Source organism: Triplophysa dalaica, chromosome 1 (assembly GCF_015846415.1).
Source record: "Triplophysa dalaica isolate WHDGS20190420 chromosome 1, ASM1584641v1, whole genome shotgun sequence".
NCBI classification, from domain to species: Eukaryota; Metazoa; Chordata; class Actinopteri; order Cypriniformes; family Nemacheilidae; genus Triplophysa; species Triplophysa dalaica.
The window spans coordinates 21730926-21755582 of NC_079542.1; the positions used below are offsets into that span (position 1 = coordinate 21730926).

General features: G+C 39.2%; 2 protein-coding genes across 8 annotated transcripts in view; both read left to right on the forward strand.

Annotated features, from left to right (window-relative positions):
* dennd2b (DENN domain containing 2B) overlaps positions 1–2611 on the forward strand; it is a 57360-nt gene extending 54749 nt beyond the window's left edge. For both annotated transcript variants that reach the window (XM_056758691.1, XM_056758685.1), the window contains exons 16-20: positions 449–490; positions 699–810; positions 1150–1392; positions 1663–1749; positions 1961–2611. In XM_056758691.1, coding sequence (XP_056614669.1) covers positions 449–490; positions 699–810; positions 1150–1392; positions 1663–1749; positions 1961–1989 — 513 coding nt within the window. In that variant the 3' untranslated portion in view covers positions 1990–2611. The remainder of the gene's footprint in view (positions 1–448; positions 491–698; positions 811–1149; positions 1393–1662; positions 1750–1960) is intronic.
* Positions 2612–3154: 543 nt separating this feature from the next.
* trim66 (tripartite motif containing 66) lies at positions 3155–20559 on the forward strand. 6 transcript variants are annotated; one of them, XM_056753220.1, is made up of 18 exons: positions 3155–3534; positions 5772–6099; positions 6558–6723; positions 8433–8562; positions 8828–8944; positions 9237–9351; positions 9565–9711; positions 9972–10089; positions 11225–11883; positions 13930–14151; positions 14661–14772; positions 14853–14952; positions 15777–15951; positions 16070–16767; positions 16853–16973; positions 17171–17245; positions 17785–17937; positions 18510–20559. In XM_056753220.1, the coding sequence occupies exons 2-18, from the start codon at positions 6091–6093 to the stop codon at positions 18747–18749; spliced, it is 3357 nt and encodes a 1118-aa protein (XP_056609198.1). In that variant the 5' UTR covers positions 3155–3534; positions 5772–6090; the 3' UTR covers positions 18750–20559. The 6 variants fall into 6 exon arrangements, with proteins under 6 accessions (XP_056609198.1, XP_056609190.1, XP_056609215.1 ...); XM_056753212.1 differs by having other exon boundaries at positions 3155–6099; XM_056753237.1 differs by having other exon boundaries at positions 3155–6099; positions 14871–14952.
* Positions 20560–24657: the final 4098 nt, after the last annotated feature.

Below are 24657 nucleotides of genomic sequence, written 5' to 3' on the forward strand. Positions count from 1 at the left end.
GCACAATAACATAAACTTTTTTTTTATCCATAAACTTCTTAAGCCTAGTTCAGCATTCCCAGCCAGACTTTTGTTTTTCCCTTCAAAGCTCTTCCTCGTCATCTTAGAAAAAATGTTGCTCCCAGGACACTGCCAGCTCGGTCCCTACTTAGCCTTTGGCACTTGGTACATTTGGCCAGAGGAGTCACCCGCACATTTTTTATATTGCTTATTGGACACTTGTAATGGTCAGGAAAACATCTGGAGGAACACAAACTTATGATGCTTGACATTTTTAACACTGGGTTCAATTGGCTGTCAGGCTCCATCTGTTGTGGATAAAATTCTGGAAGTGTTATGATGTGTGAGGCTCCCACAACAACTTAGTGTTTAAATGCTGAATGATGCTAGTGTTTAAAAGACTTGTAATCAAACCAAAGTGGACATAATATTTCTCTGTATGTTTCAGGCTTTGATGGTGGATTTAGGAACAGATCGCTTCATCAGACAGGTTCGTGCATAAACACAAAATTGATAAACTGTCCCATGGCCGTGGTGCCATCTGTGATGTGTACATTTCAAGTAACCAAAGCTGAATGCGTGTGGTCTTCAGGATCTGAGAACGACCACAATGTTGACAAACGTGAAATGCTGAGACACAACAAAAATGTCAAAACCAAATATAATGACGCAAGTTAATCTCAATACTGTGTACACAGATGGATGACGAGGCCTCTCTGTTACCACGCAAACTTCAGGCCGCTCTGGAGCAAGCTCTGGAGCAGAGGAATGACATCATCAATCAAGACTCAGACAGCGAATCAGATGAAGGTAAGAAGACTGACATCATGGCTCATTGACATCACTGAGCTCATTGATGTGTGTGCATGTACATATTTAAAGATGCTCCGTCTGTAACACTGTAAACATAAGGCAGTGGTGTTTGCAAGAACGTGCATAACAACATCTGGCTTCACTGTATTTCATTTCCTGTTTAGATTAGATTTTTTTTGTCCACCATGAAAATAAACTAACTCCAATCTTACGCTATGTGGATCTGTGTTATGAAGAGTTTCATATTTCTTATGATGAAAAAAAGCCTGATTTGCACTTCCATTTATGGATGTTCAATAAAATCTTTTCTCATCTTATCTTTCTACCCTCTCGCAGAGTTCACCACCACTTTAAACAGTGTGGTATCAGAGGCCTTCATCCGCTTTTTCCTGGAGACTATTGGACACTATTCGTTGTTTCTTACCCAGGGTGAAAGGGGCGAGCGCATCTTCCAGCGTGAAGCCTTCCGCAAGTCTGTGGCATCTAAAAGCATCCGTCGATTCCTGGGTGTCTTCATGGAGTCCCAAATGTTTGCTGGATTTATCCAGGATAGAGAGATGAGGAAGTGTAGGGCCAAAGGTAAGCCTTGTTGTGCCGTTGATAAAAATACGAAACGACTTCCTACTCAGCTTTCCTTAAACGATGATGTCCGGTAGCCTCAGGCCATTATGACTTTAATCTGAAACCCACACCCAACATAATTATAAACCTTGTGGGGGTCTTTCTGGAGGAGGGGGCCTTATTTACTCTTTAAAGCCAGATCTGTTCTGCCCCCTTTTGGTCACTAGATACAATGCTTTTGACAAGAGGTAATGATAATAGTTTTTTTCTTTTGTTGAACCCAAACAGGTCTGTTTGAGCTGAGAGTGGAACAGTATCTTGAAGAGTTACCAGACACAGAGCAGAGTGGAGTCAACAAATTCCTGAAGGGTTTAGGTGGGTCCATTTACATGCATTAATTTAGCGGACACTTTTATCCAGAGAAAATGACCAAAGGGCAAACAATAAGCTCATTATATAAAAATATGTTTAAATAGTATTCAAGGTGAAAAAATATTTTTATGTAAACGAAGCATAAAATGTTTTATTTGTTAAGGATTGTTCACATTTCAAGCAACTTGATGCATCGATCTTTCATCTTTTCCAGGCAATAAACTAAAAAACGTTTTATCGTGAAACCAAATCCTGTGGATGTTTTCTACTGTTCCTACATCTGAAGACCTAACATGGCTAAGTCATGTTTGCTGACATGCCTTAACGTGCCTGTTGAACTCTGACATTCATCGTTTTTTTGTACATATTTATTAAAGCTGTGCTGTTAATCTCACGTGTAGCTCTTTTGTTAGCTTTCCAGGTACCTTGTATGTGTCACTAGAGTAATAATAGGATGGTACTTGAGAGTATGAATGGTTATGTTGTAATGTAACCTCCACCTTAGAGATAACTGTGTCGAGCTGGATGAGATTGTATGAATGGAACTTACGAGAGGTGCATGTACAGTGGCTGTGTAGTATTTAACGCTAGAAATTCTCCATGAACTGTATTTTGTACATTTATTAACACATGAAGAGTATAATTACCTTATTTGCAGTGTTTTATAAATATTATGAAAGCAACAATAAAGCTTTTCTGTTAATTCAAATCTAATCTGTGTTAATGATCAGTTTTGTTACAAAATGTTTAGGGAAGTCATCAAAGCAGTTTGGTGTTTAAAATAGCCACAATGAATCATACACTGGAAATGTTCTTAACTTGACACATTTTTGCTATAATAAAGAAAAATGTACAGTGTACATCATTAATTGTGTCCTGAATATACTTTAGAAATATTGGTATTGGTAGTGTCAGTGCGACAGATAATAAAATGATGTGCAAAATGTAGCTGATGAACTGAATTAAACCTTCTCTCAGAGTATGACATTGCAATAAAATTTGCACAAGCCTTTTAGTAGTCCCTGTTCATGTGCCTTATGCAATATTCATTTAATTATTCAATTTCCTAACAGTCTGCAGTTAAAGCACATCTTGTTCGTTTCATTTGAAATCCATTGTGGTGGTGTATAGAGCCAAACATGTTAGAATTGTGTCGATGTCCCAATATTTATGGACCTGACTGTACATTTAACACTAATGATCATTGATGATTATAATCCTCATTGGCACTCTTGGTGTGATTTTTGATACGAGTTCTGACAGATCAAATCATTTTTTTATTTGAGGGTTGTAAAGTCTCGCGTTTTTACTCGTTATTTCCTCACCTGTATTAAAATAAAACTGAGACAAAGGCGACATCTGCTGGGGTGGAAATATTTAAAGGTGAAGAACTTTAGTGCGCAACGCGGGGTGCGTGCGTATCACGACAAAATAACGGGAGCTGGTGGACTGATAACGCGATCTCGTCCGTTGTAACTTTGATTAAATGCACTATTTTAAATATTTCATATATATAATAGATTGGCGGAAGATTTACACTCAAAGTTGTGCGTTTAGACTATAGATGCATGCTCGGTTTTTCCTTTGACAGTTTCAGTGCTGAAGCAGTTAAGGTAATAAAATAATAAGCGTATAAAGATGAATACAGTCTATTGGGGTTGAAAGTCGTTTCTATTGAGGATACATGAGGCAATTTAGACACGAAGCATATATGAAATCGATATAATCATCCAGCCGACGAGGAGGAGGTGGAGAATTTTGGATTTGTGCCTCTTCAAGAGAAGCAAGGTGCGGTTCAAACTATCATTATGTTTGCATGCATTCCTCAATATTTTATTTTTCATCGCCATTCGGATTATGTTTAGTAACGCTCTGTATTGCGGTATTAAGCACAGATGTTGTCACGTATATGGTCAGGTTGCGCAGGATTTTGTGGAGTCCCATCCCATCTGTGAGGTGCACGAGTAGACTCTCCCAAAAACGCAGCGGTCTAGTGCGCATTCTCCCATTACAGCCCAACTAACGCATGTAAATGTATTATTTTAGAGAGCTTTATCAGCTGGATAATTTAAATGTAAAATGAAGTATTTCTGACGAGGACAGGTATTTAAACGGTATTTTTAAAGTATGAATCCAAAATAATGTCATGCAAAATAAATCTGTAAACAGATATTTGTTTAGCTCGATTTTTTTGTCAAATCTCTTTGTGCAGAATTCACTTTGAAGAGTTTTGACTGTTGAAAGGAATTTCTTGTTTTCACATTAACTCGCCAACTTGATAACAAGGAGCCAACTCAGAACCGGACATAAATGTTAAATTGATGCATTTTTATGACAAATTGTGAAATATGACGATTTTTAGGACACCGTGCTGAGTGATCTTGATGTCCAGCGAGAGACAGACTGCTCTGTTTGTTCTGTAAAGCCATGTCTTTATGGTATCTTATCATATACACTTCACTTAATCTCTTCTTTACCATTGATCTCTGCACCTCAATGTACAGCATAATGGAGAAAAAGCTGTATGTAAGTTTTATTTAAATCCAAATGATACTTGTTTTTTGTGTTTATACATTTTATGCATAATTTGCATTAATGTTAATAATTAGTTTATTACACTAGCTTATTTTTTAGTTTCGAGAGAAAACACGGCCTCTCTAACTTTAGAAGTGTGTGCATGATAAGGCAGTTTTGTTTGGCAGCATGTTAACACTACATCATGTGATTTCAGGAACTGTTTAGTTGTACATTGTTTAATAGGAAGTGCATCATTGTGATAAACCACAGCTGAGTGTTTTGCATCTCATTGCAGTAAATGTCAAGCTGCTTTAGCGACATATTACTTATTTAAAGGTTATTTTTGACCTTCATTTACAATAAATGTAGACACTGAATTAAACAATCAGTGGTTAAAAGTTGCCATTGACCTTCACTTGTAGTACGTGTAGACACCATGAATTGAACAGTCGGCGGTGAAAAGTTGCCATTCGCTGTGGGATAATCTGCCATTCCCTTGTCATAATCTCATAACCATGGTCTTAATGGATGTTACTAAGGTGTTCTTCCATGGGAGGAACCTCCTCTCAAGTTTCTATTAATGTACTTTCTCTGGAGATGGTTGTGCTTGCTCAGGCAGAAAGACGCTCATGCTGAATTCACTTAGCGGAGAAAAGGAGTCATCCCTGGCGGTAGGAAGAAAGAGAGAGAGAGAGAGAGAGAGAGCATGAGCTTTCTGTTTTAAAAGCTAAATGGATGGTATGAAAGGCAAAGGCAGCAGCGTGGAGATGCAGGCATGCCTGTCTTGCCCAAAGAACAAGAGAAAGAATGGCTGGGTTGACTAATTGTGTTTTAAAGTGGGTCTGTGGGTACACAATAGGGAATCAGATGGTTTTTAAGCTCCCCAGTGCAGCTCTAGAGGAAGAGAGAGTTGTCAGATTTGTAGGTCAGGCTGCAGGGGTTGTTGTCAGGCAGACTCACAGCAGTATAGGTGCTTTCATATTGAGGGATTTGCATGACACTTATAATTTCTGTTATATTTTAATTAGGGTTACATACGCTTTCATTAGTTTACAACCCCCGTGCACCCCTTCCTTTTCATTTATGTATAAGTTGAGTGGTACCCGGTGAAACTGCAAGCAAAGATCTTGGGGAACTCGTAGCTAGAGGAAGTGAGATAAGACCGTAATTGATTTCACACTTTACAGGGCATTGTGCAAGCACATCTTTATTCCCATCTGATCTTTGGAGAAGGCTGACCCGGTTTCACTGTGTTACGTTGGAGCGGGCCGATCCGGAGGGACCTGTCCCTTACTGGTGCTGATCTAAGGTTGCGAGGAAGGAGGGCACGAAACGCGTCCCTTCATCCCCGATCCATCTCGCACCCTTGCCGTGCGATTCTCTTAAATATTTGTAGGTCATCCCGCACCTCTCCCCTTCCATTTTTGGCGAAAAGGGCTGCCGGGGATATTTTGTCCCAGAAAAAAAATAATTATCAGCCCTCCCTAATTCTCAATGATTATGAACAGGCTTATTTAAGACGAAGGATCATGGTGGCTCGTGGTGGGATGCACGTTGGATTGAAACAGCAACGGGAAGTTGACAAGGAGTGCTACCCGCTGGCCACAGCTGAGGGCATACAGGGCAGAGAGCTCGGGAGTCTGCTCCGCTGGGGTTAAAGTGTGCAGTGTGCACTACTTCCTGCCGCAGGTAGAGCTGTCACAGTGCACTGCCGAGCTGTGTCAGACACTTGCTGTGTCCTTGCCTCACTGCTGCCAGAGCTGCGAGAGCTGGATATCACAATCTTTCTCACGCGAGCGCCTAGGAATCGTGTGTCCTGCCACCACCATGGAGAAGGTAAGACGATCCTGCGCTGTTGTCAGATAATGGAGTCAGTGTGTTTAAAGTTGACGAATTGTCTTTGGGCTTGAAAGCGGTTTGTTGTGACACACGACACATGATGTGCTGTTTTTTTTTGTGTGAAAAAGGCATCTTTGGAATATGAATTTGAATATTTTTAGCATTCATTTTGCGAGGAGCTTTGCTCTTTTATAACTAATTATGCCGCAGCAAGTGCAGAATACAAAACGAACACTTTCACAGTATTGGTGCTTATATGATCATGATGATTGTGTAAAATATTGATTTATACTCAAGCAGTTTAAAACCATGAAGGATGCTGCTTCATATTAAGCCGTTCAGATCTCCTTGATCTGCGATTGTGGCAAGCTCGTATGACACCAACTCAACTGATCCCGTTGTGGCTGAATGCAAAAAAGATGCTGATTTTGAATGCTTGTCTGCTTGTGCTTCAGTGTTGTTCCGAGTGCTCAGAGCTCAGAATGGCACAGAGCTTGTGCACCTTCTGCAACAAGTGGCTGTGTTTCCAATGTACTGACCTGCATCAGCATGAGAGGACCTCCACTCAACCTGCCGACCTGCAGCATCAGCAGAGAGACCCTCCATTACCATCAGAAATAGGCAAGACTCTCTCTCTCTCTCTCTCTCTCTCTCTCTCACCAATCTGTAATTACTTTCCTCGTTTAGCTTTGCTGTTTGCCTGTTCGTTTGTGCTCTCAGCACTGGACATTATCAGCTGAGCACCATATTTTTCAATCCCTCCTTATTTTTTGGTCCTTTAACACAATGAATAATGTATTTTATAATAAGCGTGAATAATTATCCTTCTTGATGTATTGTAGAGCTGTATTTTTCATGTGACCTACTTTCCAAAGCTGATACTTTCTGAGCAAACGCAGCTCAAATTTGGCCGATCTGCTTCTTTTCGTACATGTTCTCTGGCTGTGAGTCATGACAATATGGAACGCGCTAAACATATGATTACAACACCACAAATCCACCCAAAAAAGAGGGAGGGAGTGATTAGAGTGACATAAAAAAAGAAAAGAGAGGTGATAAGAAAGAGAGAGAGAGATAGAGTGTGAGAGAAACACGAGTGCGGTTGTGAAACAGGATGTGGTCGGTCACCAGCTTGCATTGAGGCTATGGGAGCTCTTGAGAGCTGGAGCCTGTGGTCTCATTCTTTCTCTCTCTCTCTCTTTCTCTCTCTGTGCATTGTGTCAGCGTGCGTCTCTCAACCCAACACTGTCACTGCATCATCCAGTGCTTCTGATGGACAGCCTGTGTATCTAGTGTGACAGGAGTTATCGGTTGAGGTCCGTCATTTCTAAATGAGTTCTGCATTCTGCTTGAATGACTGTCTGTGATCACAGAGACTGTAAAAGTAAAACTGCATTGTTAAGAGTTGTGCTACAATGGAATGGAAATGAGAGCGTTTGATATATTTGTTTTTGCCATATTGCTCAGGGTTCAAGTGGATGTCTGTGTTCAGACAGACTGATTTCAGAGCCAGACTTCTGTGGTTGAGTTATTTTGGGTTTGTTTGTGAAATTTGAAGATGAATAAAAATAAAATAAAATAAATTGCTCCCTAATTCCCAATTGTTATGAACAGGCTTTATAAAGAAGAAAGATCATAGTGGCTAACAGAGGGAAGCGTTTTTGGATCGAAGCTGCTACAGGAAGCCAATTAGGAGCAACAATATGCATTGCAAAACAATTCAATACAATAAAATGTGCAATACAATAAAGTTTAGATCCTGCCAGTTTATGTATGTTTTATATTAAAACTAGCATAAAACGTGGTATAGCATATGATGAGATGGTTTTAAAATGTCAAGTTTAGGGTTTGTTTTAGAAATGTAGGTTATTTTTTATGCTCACCTGAAGGCTGGAGCCTTGTTTCTTTGTTTTTCTCTTCAAAAGCATATGACTTGCATTCCTTATATTGGCAGGACTTTTAATACGACTGACTGATCAAAGATCCGCTCTGATTTGCTTCATTTTGTTTTAAAAACAATGCATTTGTAGGTCTAAAAATATTTATAAGCTTTTGACGGGCTTGTGTTTTGTTGCACTAAAAATAAATGATGCTAAGACAGAGAGAAACTCACTGATGCCATCAAGTTTTTTTGTGTACTTTGTATTGGTCAAAATAAGCGCAGTTAATTCTTCATTAAACCTGCACAACTTCAACACACTTTGTCATATTAACACATTTGTTTATTTTTTTATAGATTTGGGACTCATGATGAAGGATGATGTGTTTTTAATAGCCGTCTGATAATTAGGCCTCATTTCCTTTTTTCTCTTTCTTACGACACGCTGCAGGAGCCGGTTGTTGCGGGCAGGCTGTTGTCATGTGTCCTCTCCATAAACAGGAGCCTTTGGAACTGCTCTGCGAAACGTGCGACCTCATGGCCTGCAGCATCTGTCACCTGTCCGCCCACAAAGACCATCGGTATGGGCTGAGGACACGTACCCACTGACACGCATGCCTCCTTTCACCAACATCTACATACATAAGATGCCCTCTCACAAACACCCGTTGCCCTTTCCAAAACACATGCTCAGAGATACAGACAGAACAGGTGGCCGTTTCTCACAAACACAGGCTGTCGGGCAAACCTACATGTCAAGCTTGTTTTATTTAAACTTCTGCCAACAGTCATAGTTGTTTGGCTGGCTGTTGGTTGACATGACTATGATTTATTTTTTTATTTTAGGCTGGTGCGTGTAGGGAAGGCACTACAAGACCAGCGCTGGCTCCTGCAGAACCTCATGGCACGGGTGGAGGAGAAGAGATCAGCGGTGGAGCGCACGGCCAAACAGGTCCAGGGCAGGTATGACTTTCTCCCTACAGCACATGCTCCTCATAATGCTGCTAATGTCACTTAAGTAAAGCGAAGGGTGTCCATTAGTCATCTAAAACATGAACAGCTGGGATCCTTATGACAACAAGTGTAGCTTATGTGATGCTTAAAGACACGAACAAGATCCATCGCTTCCTGTGAACAATTTCAGCAGATGTTCAAGCGTCCAGATGTACCGCATGTCATATCGGTATGTTTAAACTCCCTTAGACGTCTCCATCAATAACTAACAAACGTCTTTATTTTTCTTCCATCTGTCCAGGCTCCACGGTATAAAGATCACGCAGAGGAAGGCGGAGAACCAGATTAAAATGGCAAAGATGATTATGATGAACGAGCTTAACAAACGGGCCAACCTATTAATAGAACAACTGGAGGTAATTACTTTCTCTTCCTCCATTCCCACTCTGACTTTCTGTGCCGCGTTCATCTCCGAACATCCGGCTGACCGTGCTGTTGATGGAGCATGCAGAACAGAACGAGTGTATAGTGAATCGTGCAAAACGGGCACATACTGCCAAGTAGAAAATGGGGGAAAGTGGTGAGGAGTAGACGGGCACCCATGTTTTTGTCGTTCTCTTCCTGTGCAGAGTATCTCCAGTGATTTCAAGCAACGTCTGGAGGACCAGCTGCAGGGGGCCATAGAGCTGTGCAGCCAGTTGGAGCACGTGCAAAACTTCATTACCTGGGCTACAGCCCACCACAGACACAATCCACTGCTTTTCAGCAAAGAGCTGGTAGGAGTTTTGAACGTTCAAATCTCTAAGGAGAATTTAGAGTTCATGTTCTAAGTTTGTGGCATGTTTGAAAAAAGTGTCAGCGCCATAACTTAAAATGCCTCATTGCTTCATTGCAACCACAACATTTATTTGTACAAATGTAACACATAGAGCAGTGCAGAAAGAGTTTCGGTTTCACTCACTGCCAGAATTGCATGCAGTATTTATAACTCTGTGTCTCTGTTATCGTGAGGTTTGATCTATAATTCATTTGTCAGATTGCTCTTCAGATGCAGCAATTGCTGGAGCCACTGATGCTGTCAGAATCCTGGGCCCCATTGAAAATCAAGTTCAATTGGGATGCCAGTTTCTGGACCAAACAGATGTCCACTTTAGGTAAATACATCCATTTTGGACATTGACGTTCCAAAGGATTAGCACTGTGTCATCTTTCCTCTTTTTTCTTATAATGTGCAAATATATTTGCTTTTAGTGCTTGTAGAGCAGCAAAACACTTTTAGTTACTTTTAAATGAAGTTTGGTTGCAGTTTATACAAATAGTACAATGATATCATTGGTGGTGGTTATATTTGTAATACAGAATATTACAATGTAAGTCCATGTAAGACTTAAAAAAAAATACTTTTTTAATATAAAACTTACCTCTTTCCTGCCAGCCTTTTTTTTAAGTTGCCAGCCTACGCCAGCGTTTTTTTTAACATTTTCACCAAACTTGAATGGCTCACAGTACACTTTCTGTAGAGAATATATGGACAATGAAAGAACAGAAACTGTATCTTCATTTGTTCTTTTTTTTATCACTTCTTAGATGTGGTTAGGTTTCTTCAAAAATGCCTCACTTTGATTAAACAGCTGAGATAATTAATGTTTTTTGTCAAAGATTCTGCCCAGATTACACTCAGAACAATCATTAAAAACCGATAAGAAATATACGTTCTAGGTTCTGGGATTCTCTACTTTTTCCCAAAGGTGTGTAACAGCGCCACCTGCTGTACAACAGTACAAACACTGATTGCCGTAATAACCTGTCTTTGGAGGAGAACCGTTTTTTTTTTAATGACGACCGTCAATTTGTGGTGAAAAGCCACAAACAGATCACACACCAAAGGGTGTAATAATATTTGATGGAACTTGCTGGAAATGTTGTTAACCTACCTAGCTTTGTTTCACCTAGTAACAGTTATAAGCGTTTACTAGTAACTGACGGGAGACGGATGGCATAATCTCAGCTGCTTTACTCCTGTTTTTAATCGCTCCTGAAAGTCACTCATTATTTGCATAAATTTGTGCAAAACTTTTTTGCGCCGCTAGACCTGGCCACTTCCTGTCACCAACGGTCGCTCGTGTCGCTTGATGTCGCTTAGCTATCATTGAAATAAGTCACTAGCGGTGTGAACAACGTATTACTGTGAACTTTTCACATCACGTTTAAATGGAAGTCCGGCTAAACATTTTTCTATATTTAGTTTAAAGTATTGCCATGCACACTAATGATTTCTCCTTGCTGTAGGTCAGCTGGTGGTTGAGGGCGGAAGTCGTTCGTACACTGAGATCGTCGGTCACCCTAGTATCCTGCGACCTCAGCCTGTTCCTTGCATAGCCATGCCTCCTATGTGCCACGCGGTGCGGGAACCTGGCTGTGCCTACCAGACCTTCTGCCAGCCCCAACTCTGCTGCCTGCACTGCAGACCAACCCAGTCGGTTCCTTTGGACAAGTACTCTGTAACCCTGGACAAATACCCTGTTCAGTGTCCACACGGCAACAGTCGGAGCTCCCCTCCATCCCTCCACAGCTGTTGGGAGACTGACGCATCTGTCCCAGTGCACACACACGGAGCTCAGCCTATACAGCAGTCCACCTCTCACTCTAGATCTGACCCAGTCCCACATGGAACCAGCTCTGCTTTGCCTCGCCAACCGACGGTATCCAACAGCCGCCCGCTGGCCGAACCGCTCCCTGCTGATCAGACTGTCACCGATGCGATAATATCTGATCCCTGTGGGAAAGGACAAACAGTGGCATCCAGAGCAGCTACATCACCAGAACCTTCACCAAACAGAGACCCTTTGCAGGTCCAGAATCATACTCAAGTGCAGACGACCACAGAAACCAGCAACCAACCCATGCTTGAACTGCAGCCTATATTTGATCGTATCGATGAAGGCAGGGTGAGTTTCAGTAAAGATTTTTTTTGTGTTTTGCAAAGCAATACCTTTGCTCTCAGTGTGCTTACTGACCACAGGCCTTTGGCCTGCCTTTTGCCAGTGTTTGCAAAGGTTGCAAATCAACCACGCTGTTAACTGGTCTACACCGCAAGTCCTAGCACATGTACAGACTATCAAGCATCATTGCAAATGTTGTGACACACTGCTGTGTGTTTGTGCGTGAAATGACAGTGAGTGTGTTTTTCCTAAAACATATTTATTTTCTCATTAAATCCTAAGTATGAATGACTGTATATACTGTAAACGGTTGGATGAAAAGTCATTTCACGTTCTGTCACTGATCACCATTTATTTTACCATGACCTTATAATATTTTATGCAGTTCATCTAAATACATTTTAAAAGTACAAACATGCATGAAATCATAATATCTAAATGTTTATTAAAAACTTAAGAATGAGAAAAAACATTATTTAAAACGTTTTCAAGTGAACTACAGCATGTCACAGGAAACTCAGTCAATGCTGGGAATTTCATGTTGCTTTTATTTGTATGCAATTGTAATGTGAAATGTAGCACGCTGCTACAGTTCTGGTTGTGAACAAGGGTGTGAACAATGAACTCCTCCTCACAACTGCTCCCCACTCTCAATAGTAATTTAGAAAGAGGAAATCAAATCTCCAGCATCTCTATTTCTGAGGGTGTAATATGTTTTGATCTTGACGCCTGTTGACAGCATCTCAGCGAGCAGATGGTGAGACATAAGTGAGGACAACTGTAGTGTTAGCATAGACACTATTAAGACCACAATGTTCACACAAAATGTCTCACCCACACATATACTGTACACAAACTCACACATACACACATGATGATGATAGTTCACCTAAATTTTATTATTCTTTAATCATTTTTTCACCCTCATGTCATTCCAAACCATGACAGACTTTCTTTCTACTGCAGAACGCAAAAGAAGATATTTTAAAGAATGTTGGTTACCAAACAACATTGGACCCCATTGAATGGACAAAAAGACATTTCTCAAAATATATTCTTTTGTGTTCCACAGAAGAAGGAATCACACAGGGTTTGAAGCACATGAGGGCGAATGTCAGAGTTTGATACATTTTCAGATTTCAGGTTGAATTTCCCTGTAAGATTTGGTTCTCTAGAGGCAAATTAGTGTAACATTTATTTTTTATGTATCATCTCCAGCCCATAACTGTAACATGATTAAAGGGAAGGAAAAAAGCAACCACATATCTACTTAACCTTGTATTAATGAGATGCTAAGGGAATTGAAGGAACTCGCTGTTGGATTTTTCTTCGTGCTGTCGAGCCCACACGATTACCTCTAAAGTCTGAGATCTCCCACCATCTATTTGCACCCACACGCACTTACAACACACGCTCTCCACAGCTCGATTCATTCCACGCTCTCCTCCTGGGTGTCTATCAGGTGAGTGTTTTAATCCCAAGGTAATTACGAGTCAGAAAGAGAAGAGATAAAAAGGAGGAAAAAAGAGAGAGACGGAGAAGTCGAGGTGGGAGGAGTTACGGTGTCGTGCGCACGGGTTACTGCCTCCAACTCTGACATTTGTCTTGTAAGTGAAGGGTGCAGTCGCTTGGGCTTTTCTCCAAACTTCTCGCATTACTGAATTATGACAAGAAAAGATGAGGGCCACGGAGGAGAGAAAGCCTAATCTCTGATGTGTTAATGCTGCTTATTCAAAGAAGTCTTTCGTGCCCCAGAAGTGGGATTTACATACGATAATTGGTTCTGTAACTAAGTCATATATTATCAGGAGAATTATTTTAGTGTTGCAGCACTTGTGTTGTTTTCTCTCAGTGTGTGATAAATGTGTTCCGGTTTTTGTTCTTAATTTTGCGTCAAACTGTGTTGAACTGTTCGCACCGCATCGTCACCCTCAATGTTGTTGTTCCTTACCTACCTGTCCTCTGTTGTCACAGTTGCTATGGTTCTAGCTTGGTGTCGTAATGACTTTTAGCCTAGCTTCACGCTAATGAGAATTTGGTTGTGTCCCGCAGAGATCCTCGGGTCCGGTGATGTTTCCGCTGGCTCAAGGCCGGGAAGGTGATGGCCAGAGCCAACCCGCTACGGAGGCGATGACCAGGTCTCAAAGCAGCCCGGCAGGAGGAGCTTCTTTGGAGGCAAGAGGAGCTCTTAAGGGGCCCTCTAAAGACAGGCCGAGCAGAGATGCTCATAGCCTGGCAACAGTGACTTGGGACCAAGGATGTTTAACGCAGCAGGTACTGTAATGCATTTGAACATGTGGTGAGAAATGACATGTAATAGGGATCTGTTACTAGCACTAGAAGTGTTGGAATTGTCACAGATCTCAAAACACAACTCAAAATCAACAAAACAACTAAACTAAAATTATATTGCAAATAGTTTAATAGTTAATTTAAAACATCAGACATGTCTTCCAATCCTTGTCATAAAACCCAAAACACTTTTGTTCTAATGTGCTCTGCTCTTTTAGTTTCCTTTTAGGGAGAAACTAGATGATGTACATCAAAAGAGATAACCGTTGTCTTGGAAACAGATCTTTGAACCTCTTTCTGTTTTGAGAACAAATTAGATGCAGCAGCCCACATCACTGATTGAATTCAGTTTAATAAGCTAACTCACATTCACTGATGTAGTCTGCACGCTGTTGTTGTGATGCCTCTGCAATATTTAGCATTATTGTATGATATTACCTGACAACATGTAATGAATTAAAATCTTTTATTATTTGCCTATTTTATTTCAGCAGATCTGCCCACGGCTCATAGAGACAGAGGATGGTGCTGAGATCATCCCAGGACCTCAGCGTTCAAGCGGTCACAGTGAATCCTCTCAGACCACTTACAAGTCTGAGCCAGGTACTGAATTATTATTCAGTTTTGTTCAACATGTAATCTTAGTTTATCTTTTAAAATGTGATTTATATTTTTTTAAATAGAACTTTTCCTGTTTTCAGATAATGTGTATGGATTTGCCTATGAAAAGAAAAGAAAAACTAGAAAGAGAAAGAGAGTATCAAGAGAAGATATAGACAACAGGTAAAAAGTAACATGAGAATTTACGGGGCTTGGAAAAAAGGAAACACGAACACATGTGTAAAGTTTATAAAGACAACCCTGGAGAATGACCACACCATATTACCACACAAATATTGATGAATGATAAACTTGCATTTAGTGTATGCTTAATTTTTTGTTTTTCTATGCATTTGTGGTATATTAGAACAAGATCCATATTCTCGGATACTCTGTGGTTTAACATTAATACCTTACTAAATACCTTAATGGTTTAAAGTTTTGTCCATACACCTGATATTTTGATGGTTTAATCTAACCCGGGGGGGGGGGGGGGCATACAAAGGATATCATGTACAAATACTGTATACCCCCTTGGACATTACTTTTGACCACTCCTATGAGACAAACAATATTTCCAGATAAATGCATAAACTGACAGATTTAAACAGTTCAGCAACAAAAAAAAAAAAATCATTTACTCACCCTCAAGTTGTTCCAAGCCTGTCTATATTTCTTTGTTCTGATGAACACAAAAGAAGCTATTTTGAAGAATGTAGGAAAGCAAACATTTCCGTGGCACTTTTGACTACCATTGTCACCATTGCAAGATCTGTTTGGTTTCAAACTTTCTTCCAAATATCTTTCTCTGTGTTCATCAGAAAAAAGAAATGTATCCGATTTGAAACAACTCGAGGGTAAGTACAGTAGATGAGGACTGAATTTTTGGGTGACATACATTTTAAAATAAAGAATGAAGTATCACATGCTGTACTCAGATAAAGAATGAAATAGACAGTAAATGATTAGAAGATATAACTGGAATTTGTTTTCATTCACATCTACAGTGACAAAGAAGCTTCTGATAGTTCCAAGGTTCCAGTTGTGTGCCTTGAGAGACTCAAGATCCTGGTGTCAAGACATCCACCACAGAGCCATCAGAATACAGACCTCTCATCAGAAACCCCAGAGTCTGGACTTAAACCTGAAAGAAGGCTGTTAGAGAGAGAAGCACCTTCTCAGGTATCAGTCGTCCTTTTGCATAACTTATATACGTTATTGACGATCTATTCATGACATGCTGTTCTTTTAAACTTTTTCATGTAACTCCACCTTTTTAATTATTCTGATGTTCTTAAAGGAAATATTGAGCCAGGAGTCAGGTCAGTCAGGGGACAGCGTGATGCCTGCAGAGCAGCCTTCATCTGAACATTTGCATAGCTGTGGATCATCTCACACCCCTGAGGTTTCTCAGCCTGCCGTGCATGAATTACACAACATAAACCAAGAGTCCGGGAATCTGTCCACCTCCAGTGATGCCGACCCTGCCCTACAACCTGACACAGAAGAGATTCACTCTGATCCTCCATCTGAACCCAGATCAGTAACAGCGTGTGACTTTCAAACTGATTCCACAACAGAGGCTGAACTGGGTTTAGATGCAGATGTGGAATCGGAGCTCCATCCGGAATCAGATCCAATCGCTGAATCCGAACTTCAAGCAGAATCTGAGTCAGATCTGGTGTCGGAGCGGCCTCCCGAATCGGCGCCATCAACTTCTGAACAGGATCTCGAATCAGATCAAGATTCCACAGCTGAAGTGACTCTGAACCTTGACTCTGAATGGGAGGCGGAGGAGGCCATCCTCCCGCCTGACACCAGCTCTGAGACAGTATCAGATGCTGCTGCTGTACCCAAATCTTCGGAGGAAAGACCTGAGATCGAAAACGAGGACTTCTGTGCAGTCTGTCGCATTGGAGGAGACCTTCTGTGTTGTGACCGCTGCCCCAAAGTCTTTCACCTATCGTGCCACGTACCCCCACTGCACAGTTTCCCCACGTAAGCCATCCTTCCATTCGCTTTACATATCAAGCCATGTCTTCACTCACAGCTGTAACTAACCTTTCATCTCGGACTTCTGTAGAGGCGACTGGATTTGTTCCTTGTGCTGGGATGCGGAGCAGCCAGAGGTGGAATATGACTATGAGAATGTGCAGATGTCCACAGGCACGGTGCCATATGGACTGTCGGCATGTGACCAGAGGGTAAGCGAAGGGGATGCTGAGTCTCATCTGGCCCAGCTCTGATTAATCCTGCGACCTCAGAGATATGGGAGTCAAAATCCAGAATTGAGCAAATTCATCCCTCAAGAGATTTACAAGCGAACTGTAAAGTAAAATATCCAGTATCACTTGTGTAAAATAATAAATGATAAAAAGATCATTTGTGTATTTGTTTACAGAAGTGTGAGAAGTTGACGCTGATGATCCTCTGCAACATTCTCAGTGGACCGTTTCATGAGCCTGTCAGCCCACTGGTAAATTCTAAACAAGAATCACAAAAATGTGGAAATAAATGCAAACGTTTGATATTATTTATTATTAGGTTACCATAGGATTGCTTACAACATGCTAATTTATTTCACAGTAGAATCATTGAAGTTGTATATTTACGTCCAGATCTTTCTTCACATGTTTCTTTTTTGAAGATAAAAATAGACACAAAAAGCAACACTTTGGTATCTTGGCACATCAGAGAAAATAATTTTTGAGATCCCTCATGTAAGATTTAAGAATAGTGTTTTCCCCTCCGGAGAGAACATCTGTGAACCATTTTACTTAACCAAGCATTGTAGAAACACTGCTGATGTGCTTTCAATGTAATCTCAATTGTGTTTTGGAGATACAGTTGAGGTATTAAAGAGATATTACGCATTATACCCCTTAATTTTTAAGTAATTATTGCAATTTTGTCCACACTGGATGCTTTTTCTAATCCCATCATGCCGGTCGCATCCGGTGTAGAAACGGTGCTAGGCTTCATCTAATCTAAGTGTATTTGTTTTGTTTGTATTAGGCACGTCATTATTATCAGATCATCAAAAAGCCCATGGACTTGTCTGTCATTCGGAACAGGCTGAACAGTAGCAGCCACATGCACTATCATTCCCCTGAAGAGTTTGTCGCTGATGTCCTACTGATGTTCAAAAATTGTGGCAAGTTCAACTATGTGAGTGAAACACATTTTGTCAATCTAGCTCATACTAGTGATCAGTGGCGAACATTTAATTTCACAGCTGATTTATATTCACGCCACATAGTGATGTACTGATTATGCATTGCTTTTTAATATCCTGTTTAATTTACCTAAAATTCAGTTTTAATAGATTAAGCTAAAAAAAGCACTGCATTCATTTGTGTTCATTTATTATACGATGCAAATGCACAAGATGAAATTCAGAACGAAAGTTCGGAAGGTACTCGTTCATCTCGTCCTGTCAATCAAAGCAAGAATATATAGTGGCTGCTTACATCACTCTTGTCACAGTTCTGTCAGCATCTCTTCACCAGCTCAACTGCATTTATTAGCTCATTTAATTTATATTTACTTTTATTTTGATGCAACACGTCATCTATTTTGTATCATCCTAAATCTTAGAACATTGGTTTTCAAGTGGAACACACTAGTATTCAAATTATATTAAATAATATACTATTAATATTAGTAAATTAAAATACATGAATACATTTATACATATGAGTGCCTTTAGATTGATGTTGACTTTGTTTATATCTCTCCAGCCTGACTCAGAGGTAGCTCAGGCAGGGTGCAGTTTGCAGGCATTCTTCATCTCTAAACTAAGGGAAGTCTTCCCAAATCTGAGATGCCCTGTGCAGGAGGAGGAGAACACAGACAGTGAGGATTACGAGGAGCTGGAGAGAGCTGTTGTGAGCGGATTTCCCTGGCCGGAGAGAAAGGAGCAGAGCCACAGGAAGAGGAAGAGGAGACCGTCTCTCAACTGGAGGAAAAATCACTACTAGTCGTGCCTCTAGTTTGTAAAGAGACATTAACAGCAGTTACATCACTTTTGTAAGATTCGTGTTAGAATTCTGTACAGTACTATGTGCTCTTTCGGCAGACTATCTAATTCTTGACACATTATAACCAGATCTAATTCATGTTTTTTGCTGTAGCTGTGTTCACATTAAGCCTATACTGTATCTCCAGACTTTTTCAAAGGTCTTGCACTAGTGCGTGTTTTAATGCCTATATCAAATTGCACATTCAGTTTGATAGCTGACTGGTTGCTGGCAACTGCTACTTAGTAAATATATAAAGGTAATGTTAATAATTAATAGTGTATATTTGGTTAATATGTTCTCTGTCTTTTTACCTAAAAATCCTTTTTACAGAGATATAGTACCATTGCCAGCTGATGTTTAACTGTGATTTATTTGACCTGTAGAGGGAGCACTTCATATAGCCAGGGGAAACACATTAGTTCATATTGGACTTTTTTAGAATATAGGTACATAATGTGATACCCATGGCCCCGTCCTAGACGGCAAGGAAAGTAATATTACACAGTTGCTCCATTATGTGATGTTTTGGATTGATCTGATGTTCACTGACAGAAGTATCCAATCTTATCACAAGAATGATTTTAATATCCTTATATGTTCTTCTGTGTGGCTCATAAACAAGTTAATTGTATCTCTTGTGATTTTGTTAAGATACTCCTAATTGCTTAAGTAGCTGTGCAGAATAATCTTAAATCGTTCTCTAATAATATTTCCTATCTTTAGCAGAATTGTCAGGATTTAGTCAGGTATAATGGTGTCAATATGGTATCCACAAATGTTTTTTTCCCTTGCTGTACATAACAATCAATCAGCATCACATTTTGCTGTTATCGCCTTAAAAGTCTTTACTGCTTTATCACCAATTGGCCGAGAGTAGTAATTAGAGGTTTTTTTAATTTACCTTGTTTTATTGCATAATCACCATGCAAGTAATTTATTTGAGAAAAACATCTGTAATATCGTCTTAAGGCTATATGTAACACACACACGTTACATTGTTATAATTATTATCAAGACTTTCCATTGTGTTTTGGGGTTTTATGATTTTTATAATGACCTAAAGATATTTTCTAACCCAAGCACTAAACCTAACGAAGCAAACATATAAATGGCTCCAGATTGTTGAGATCACTCAATCTGAAGGTAATCTTCTATTTAGAGGTGTTGCAAAGTCTGGTGCTTGGCTCGTATATGGCTCAGCTTGGCAAGCAAAAACTATGCCTCCTTTCAACAAATTTGTTACAGGCCGGTTGCAACAAATTTTTCTAATTTAATTATCCTTGCAAGGAACTGATTAAACCATCATGTCAACAAGCAAAACGTTACTTGTAGAAATATTGCTTTAAGCACATGAGAGCTACAGAATAACCGAGTTGGTATTGGTCATAGTGGATATTTGACTTACTGGTTTTCTTGTATAGGATTTTATCTGTCTTTTATCTCTCACTGAAACTACTTGAGATTCCTAAAACTGTATTGTGTGTGTGGAGTTCTAACAGATGAATAAAGTCTGGCTATCCACCAGCACTGAAGGCCATAAGCCAAGAAGAGGGCCCTGGATAATTTCATTACAAGCGAAAAACATTCTGTGGACATCTTGGCCGTCTACACCAATATCAATATGAGTTTTTTCCACTTTGTGTTTAATATGTAAAAACAAAACCATTGACTCTGCCAGTATCTTCTGTACCAGGGTAACAGGACACTGTTTTTGTAAAGATGCTATACAATCAAGACGTATTTTGACATTAAACATCAGTTTGATTTATGACATTTTTATTGCTTTCTGTCAGACCTCCCAGCCAACAGCAATAATCCAATTTCGTATAATTTTGTTCCCGTGAAATTTTCTCATAACATCACATATACAAAATCGTTTTTCAAATGTCACAAAAATGTGCAATAAAAAAATGTTGATTTTTATTTAATCCGACACCAAAAATGTTAATCTAAAAAGTGGCTAATAATACAAACATTTGCATGCAAGTCAGTTAACAATGTGCTATAGGCTTGGTAAAAGTACTAAAAGCAGCAGAACCATTTGTTCCTCACTGAAATCTCACAGACTCATAACGTTTTTCCTCCAACTATTCCTTCAGTTAGAAAGATAGTAAGTGAGCTTTAATGCCATCTAAAAGGGTGATCATCTTTCTTCTGGGATATCCTTGACAAATTGAGTTTCCCTGGTAAGGTACTGTTCATCTGAACCCCAGCAGACAATTCCTGGCTCATCTTAACTGACAGTATCCTGATGACTCTTAAATCAGATCAGTGCCTGGTCTGGGTCTCAGAGAATTCCCACAATACTTTCAGGATTACACCCCTGATTGCCTTCTTAAAGATGGGGAATAAGAGCATAGCCCCCGCAAGGACACTCTAAATGCAGACATGATGCAATAACACTGCTGCCAGCTTTTAAATCCATTTCTCTTCTTCTCATGAGATACAACTGGCCTCATTTTTACCCCTTCCGCTTTTAGTACTCATTTATATTAACTCTTATAAAGGTCATATATTTTTGCATTTTAATAGGCAATTTGTCAAATTTGTTTGTGCATGCTTATGTAAATAATTTAAGCACTGGTCAAAGGGGATAAGATATGCAGCTACATTTGAAAAAAATTACAACAGTCCATGCCAAATAGATATTTATTCTATCTGAACCTTTGAAAGGAATATGCCTGTGTTGTATTTAAAAATTATTTATATTAAAAGGTACAGCCAACGAGACACATCCTTAGCTGAGATTCTTGGAATGTTTATTCATTAAGACTTCATTAAACTTTCCTGTAGCTCAGTGGTTAGAGCATGGCACTAGCAATGCTAAGGTCATGGGTTCAATCAGGGATTGCACATGATTAAAAACAATTGTTTAGTATAATGCAATGTAAGTCGCTTTGGATAAAAGCTTCTGTCAAATGCGTAAATGAGTTCATTGTTTACACAGCGGCAGGTACATATGATGTCTGACAATATGAAAGAAGTTCAGTTAAGTCAATGAGAGATTGAGTTTACAGGTGTCCATTTAATAGTAATTATAAAAATCTGAAAGTATCACACACATATTTAAAATTATATCAAAATAGATAGAAAAGATAGAAAGTATGTCACTTAGAAGAATAATATCATTGAAGAACCGTTCATTGTTAGTAAGGTACTATCAAAAAAGCTAAAAGGATAAAAGGTGAAAACCTATAAAATTACCAATATCACTGTAAAAACAAAAGCTCAAATTAATTAAATAGTTCAATAATATTAATAAATCAATACTACAAAGTATATTTAAAAATTCATAAAAGATTAAATATTTGGAGTTACATTAACTTTTTACTTGCTTTAAAGTTCTTTAGATTCATTTTATTTGTTAACTTGATCTATTTGTAGATTAACCACACATTCAACAAAGGTTAACTCAACAATTTATGTTTATATATGTGAAAAATGTAAAACCATTATCCACGAGGGTGGTGTTTGTGGTGGTTACAAAATCAAATTTTTGTTGTACCACTCTATGAACTGTGCTAACAGTAGTCTCATCTTAGTCTCTTCTAGCTCATTTTAAATCAAAGTGTCTGATTTATATGTAGTAAGAAAAAACAATACTGTGAAAGAAAGTGAAAATATTAAGTTTAATTAACATCAAGTTCTGCTAACTTAAAGCAAAAAAATATTATAATATTTGGGTTGACTTAAACGAGGGAATTTCAATAATTAAAAAAAAATATGTATAATTGATCATTTTTTCAACTTAATCGGATTTACAGTGCTAAAAATAATAATTTAATACTTAATACTTGCATACCAATAATATATTTCAGAATATATTGTTACTGTATTTCAAATTTTCAACATTCAGTAAGGTGATAGATCCAAATATGGATGTTTGAATGTGTCCACTGCAGCTCGGTGTACGCAACAATTCAATATATTAGAGGATATGTATTTTGCAGTATTCAACACAAAACCGACATGGCATCAGGCCGGTTATATTAAATAACACTAATAACAGAAGCGTTAGTTTTGCCTTTTTATATGGGACCCGAGTTGGCCAATAAAACAAGCAAATTGAGCAGGAGACATTTGCAAGCAGGACTTCAAAGGACGTTTCATAGAAGTGTTTTAGAGGTATGCAAACACAGTGTATTACACAGAAGAGCTTTCACAGCCGATGTTAAAGTCATTGAAGCTGTTATTTGACCGTTGGTTATCTTAAATTTGTGTAGCTGAATTCTTATTACCAGCTACTGTGATAAAAGTGAAAGCAGTTTAGCGTGTAGCTCAATCAAATGTTTACGATCTCTGATAACCAAACACTACTCCAGCGGCTCTTCCTCTTCTCTAAGGAATTCCTCGCCCCTCTTTGGCGTATTCCTGTGGGCAGAGGTTATTGAAAGCACTCGGAATAGTGACATCATGTACCCGGGAAGTAGAGGGCTGTAGTCAATTCCAGCCTTTCTCTGTAGTCCTTGAAAAGCGAATTCTGTCAAAGACAATATCTTGCTTGGCACTGAACTTTGATCTTTATCATTTTGCAGGTATAACTTGTGAGATGGTGGTCTAGTGGGTTAAACCACTGAATTGGTAAATCAAAGGTTGATGGTTCGATCCCAGCATCCAGCACCAGTTTGTCCTTGAGCAAGACACTTTACTCCATGTTGCTCCAGGGGGATTGTCCCTGTACTAAGTGCACTGTAAGTCGCTTTGGATAAAAGCGTCTGCTAAATGTAAATGTGAATTATTTATCCTCTAACAGCAACATTACACACTAACTAAAGGTTGAAAAATGTGATCGCGGGGAACGTGTTCTTTAAAATGTACTCTTATGTTTACATAATAGTGATAATAACATAATTTCAATAATTCAATAATTTTTAATATTTTATTAAATATTCTAACATATAGTAAGAGGCAGTGGCATTGCTAGGCCCTTTTTTATGGGAGCTAAAGCCCCCTAAAGTTCTAGCTTAGGCCTCCTAAAATATTGTGGGTAATAGTGTAATTTATACAAAAATTCGAGATCGCTTTATAGTCCCCTTTAAACTCTTATTATGAAAACGGCGTGCTGCGTTATTTAGCGCATTCTTAAGTTCGCAGCAGCACATTGGAGTGAACGTCACAAGCAGAGTAACTTTAGAAGGTGTGTGCATTAACGTGACATCTGCATTTTGACCATTCTTTGTTATAAATGCAGCATAGTATGATGCGGGAGTTAAACAAGACCCTTTCCCATCCACTGTAAAAAAGTTTTGGCTGCGTTCACCCCTCGATAACTAACGTTAGTTGTTGAACACGCAGTCATGCACAGGAGTGACAGCGCTCGTAATCAGAATAAATGGCAGGGAAACTGCTATTCTGCATATTCTTTCGTCATTGTCTTTAGTAATGTTTACAGTATGTGGTGCTTAGAGCCCCTCTAATATTGAAAACTTAATAAGTATCACCCCTGGTAAGAGGACATGCAAGTATACTGCATTATAAAGGAATGTGCCATGTGTAGTAAAGCACTGCATGTTTTATACAATATTGAAGTCTGGGAATATTTGGGATTATATACTGTAGCTTTTACAAATCTCAAATTCTTTTAAAGCAGATAACAGAAAATATTGTGTGGTCTGTGATGCGAGCTTTGCAACGTCAAATCTTTTCTGCCCTTCATCAACTTTCAGGTCCACTGGGTTCACATCTGCATTTTGCTAAACCAGTTCAGTCTCTTTGATAAACAGTAGTACGCAATGATGTACAGTGTTTAGATGAACACCCACCGGCATTCTTCTGTTTCACAAGTATGTTTTTCTTGCCTGCATGTGATTGGCTGTTGATAATGTCTTTGTAATTTTATGTTGAACTCCAGTAACTATCCTATATA

Coding starts and splice junctions, on each gene's coding strand:
- trim66 (XM_056753212.1), top strand. Junction 15,952..16,069: donor AGAGAGAAGCACCTTCTCAG/GTATCAGTCGTC, acceptor ATGTTCTTAAAG/GAAATATTGAGCCAGGAGTC. Junction 16,974..17,170: donor TGTCGGCATGTGACCAGAGG/GTAAGCGAAGGG, acceptor ATTTGTTTACAG/AAGTGTGAGAAGTTGACGCT.